The sequence below is a fragment of the Oncorhynchus gorbuscha genome, linkage group LG14 (assembly GCF_021184085.1).
Source record: "Oncorhynchus gorbuscha isolate QuinsamMale2020 ecotype Even-year linkage group LG14, OgorEven_v1.0, whole genome shotgun sequence".
NCBI classification, from domain to species: domain Eukaryota; kingdom Metazoa; phylum Chordata; class Actinopteri; order Salmoniformes; family Salmonidae; genus Oncorhynchus; species Oncorhynchus gorbuscha.
This window is the reverse complement of record NC_060186.1, coordinates 69,644,743-69,647,045: the sequence shown is the minus strand read 5'-3', so window position 1 is coordinate 69,647,045 and position 2,303 is coordinate 69,644,743. Positions and strand designations below refer to the sequence as shown.

At 51.5% G+C, this 2,303-nt stretch overlaps 1 protein-coding gene across 1 annotated transcript; it reads right to left on the bottom strand.

Moving 5' to 3' along the window:
- Nucleotides 1-269: 269 nt before the first annotated feature.
- Nucleotides 270-2,303, bottom strand: LOC123995559 (4-galactosyl-N-acetylglucosaminide 3-alpha-L-fucosyltransferase 9-like). The gene is made up of 4 exons (XM_046299192.1): nucleotides 1,318-2,303; nucleotides 1,178-1,205; nucleotides 530-653; nucleotides 270-331 (listed from the first exon to the last, which is right to left on the bottom strand). Exons 1-4 carry the CDS (start codon nucleotides 2,286-2,288, stop codon nucleotides 270-272), a joined length of 1,185 nt encoding a protein of 394 aa, XP_046155148.1. The 5' UTR covers nucleotides 2,289-2,303.

The following is a 2,303-nucleotide window of genomic DNA, read 5'->3' as shown; positions in this document are numbered from 1 at the left end:
AGTCGTGACAGTACCCCCCCCCTGACGCGCAGCTCCAGCTGCGCATCGACACCGGCCTCGGGGACGACCCGGAGGGCGAGGTGCAGGGCGATCCGGATGGAGACAGTGGAATTCTGATAACATGGAAGGATCTAACACGTCCTCCACCGGAACCCAGCATCTCTCCTCCGGCCAGTACCCCTCCCAGTCCACGAGGTACTGAAGCCCCCTCGCCCGACGTCTCGAATCCAAAATGGATTGAACAGAGTACGCCGGAACCCCCTCGATGTCTAGAGGAGGCGGAGGAACATTACGCACTTCAGCCTCCTGGAGCGGGCCAGCCGCCATCGGCCTGAGAGAGACACATGGAACGAAGGGTTAATACGGTAATGAGTGGGTAGTTGTAACATATAACATACCTCGTTCACTCTCCTCAGGACTTTAAACGGCCCCACAAACCGCAGACCCAGCTTCCGGCAGAGCAGGCGAAGGGGCAGGTTTCGGGTCGAGAGCCAGACCCTGTCCCCTGGTGCGAACACTGGGGCCTCACTGCGGCGACGGTCTGCGCCAATTTTCTGGCGCCTTATGGCATGCTGAAGGTGGACGTGGGCTGCCTCCCAGGTCTCCTCAGCATGCCGAAACCAATTGTCCACCGCAGGGGCCTCGGTCTGGCTCTGATGCCAAGGAGCCAGAACCGGCTGATACCCTAATACACATTGGAAGGGAGTAAGGTTAGTGGAGGAGTGACGTAGCGAGTTCTGAGCCATCTCTGCCCAGGGCACGAACTTCGCCCACTCCCCTGGCCGATCCTGGAAATAAGACCGCAGAAACCTACCCACATCCTGGTTAACTCTCTCCACCTGCCCATTACTCTTGGGGTGAAAACCTGAGGTAAGACTAAACGAGATCCCCAGACGCTCCATGAACGCCTTCCAGACCCTTGATGTGAACTGGGGACCCCGATCAGACACTATATCCTCAGGCACGCCATAGTGCCGGAAAACGTGTGTAAACAGGGCCTCTGCAGTTTGTAAGGCCGTAGGGAGACCGGGCAAAGGGAGGAGACGACAGGACTTTGAAAACCGATCCACAACGACCAGGATCGTGGTGTAACCCTGTGAAGGTGGAAGATCAGTCAAAATATCCACCGACAGGTGCGACCACGGCCGTTGAGGAACGGGTAGAGGTTGTAGCTTACCTCTGGGCAGGTGTCTAGGAGCCTTGCACTGGGCGAACACCGAGCAGGAAGAAACATAAATCCTCAAGTCCTTAGCTAAAGTGGGCCACCAGTATCTCCCGGGTAATAGCTCATCAGAAGGGACTAATTCAACCAAATACCATTTGTAAAGATCGTGAACAACTCTGTACTCCTTATGTTTGCCTATATGGTCACAGGCATAACAAATAGATTGGATGAACTCTTGACTCAGTTGAATTAGATGTTGCTGAGCAAATAAGTTTCTACGCCACTGAAAGTAGCGCAGATATGCCTCATCATCCTTGTCCAACTTCAGGAGGAATTCAGCCAGGGCTTTTGCATTGGGAAAATCATTAATATGGATGAAGGAATCTCCGGGGACAAAGTCCTCATAGTTCTGTCTCGGTGGGCCCAATACTACTGGCACAGTTCCTGCTACAAGTGGTCCGTTAAGCTTCTCAGTGATGTAGTCTCTGTGGACTGAGTTCTCATATCTCAAGAATCTTGCAAAGACTTTTCCATAGACATCCACCTTAATATGTTTGACAAGTTCTCTGTAATAGTTATCCCTTACTGCTGTTCCAGTTGCAGGGTTATTGTTACTCACAATCCAGCAAACTAATTTATCCTTCTTGGGCAGCACAAAGTTCTCACCCTGACCTTTCCTTGCAGTTAAGCGCCAACGTACAGGGATGTCTGCATCTTCCCTATAACTCAAGGTCAAGTTGAAAAGGTTCTCTAGACCAGGTATTCTAATTGTGTTTGTAGGTGATTCCACATGATACCAGATCCACTTCTGGAATGGTGGTCGAGGTGATGGAGGCAAGTTGGATAAATCATGTTTGATGGATTTGTGAAAGATGAGCACCCCGTCTGCCTTGTTGTACAGAGACCGGTCATCTGTCAGTTGGCAGCCATCAATGTTGAAGAAAGTGGTGCAATCACTAAAATCAAACCTGCGGTTTTCAGGCCAGAACCACAACAGCATGATGGGCTTGTCTGGCTCTGGCTGCTTCTTAGACAAGGAGCTGTTCTCAGATGGCTTTGAGTAATGACGTGGCAAAGCAGGCTGGGGAGGGCAGATCTGAGATGGAGCTGATTGATAGTACATTACAAACAGTGTCAG

What these genes read in the sequence shown, in the direction of transcription:
- LOC123995559 (XM_046299192.1), bottom strand. Translation starts at nt 2,288, where the DNA reads ATGTACTATCAATCAGCTCCATCTCAGATCTGCCCTCCCCAGCCTGCT. An exon ending in TCCTAGACACCTGCCCAGAG is followed by an intron (nt 654 to 1,177) that starts GTAAGCTACAAC and finishes CCTTGGCATCAG; the next exon opens with AGCCAGACCGAGGCCCCTGC. An exon ending in TGGCGCAGACCGTCGCCGCA is followed by an intron (nt 332 to 529) that starts GTGAGGCCCCAG and finishes TGTCTCTCTCAG; the next exon opens with GCCGATGGCGGCTGGCCCGC.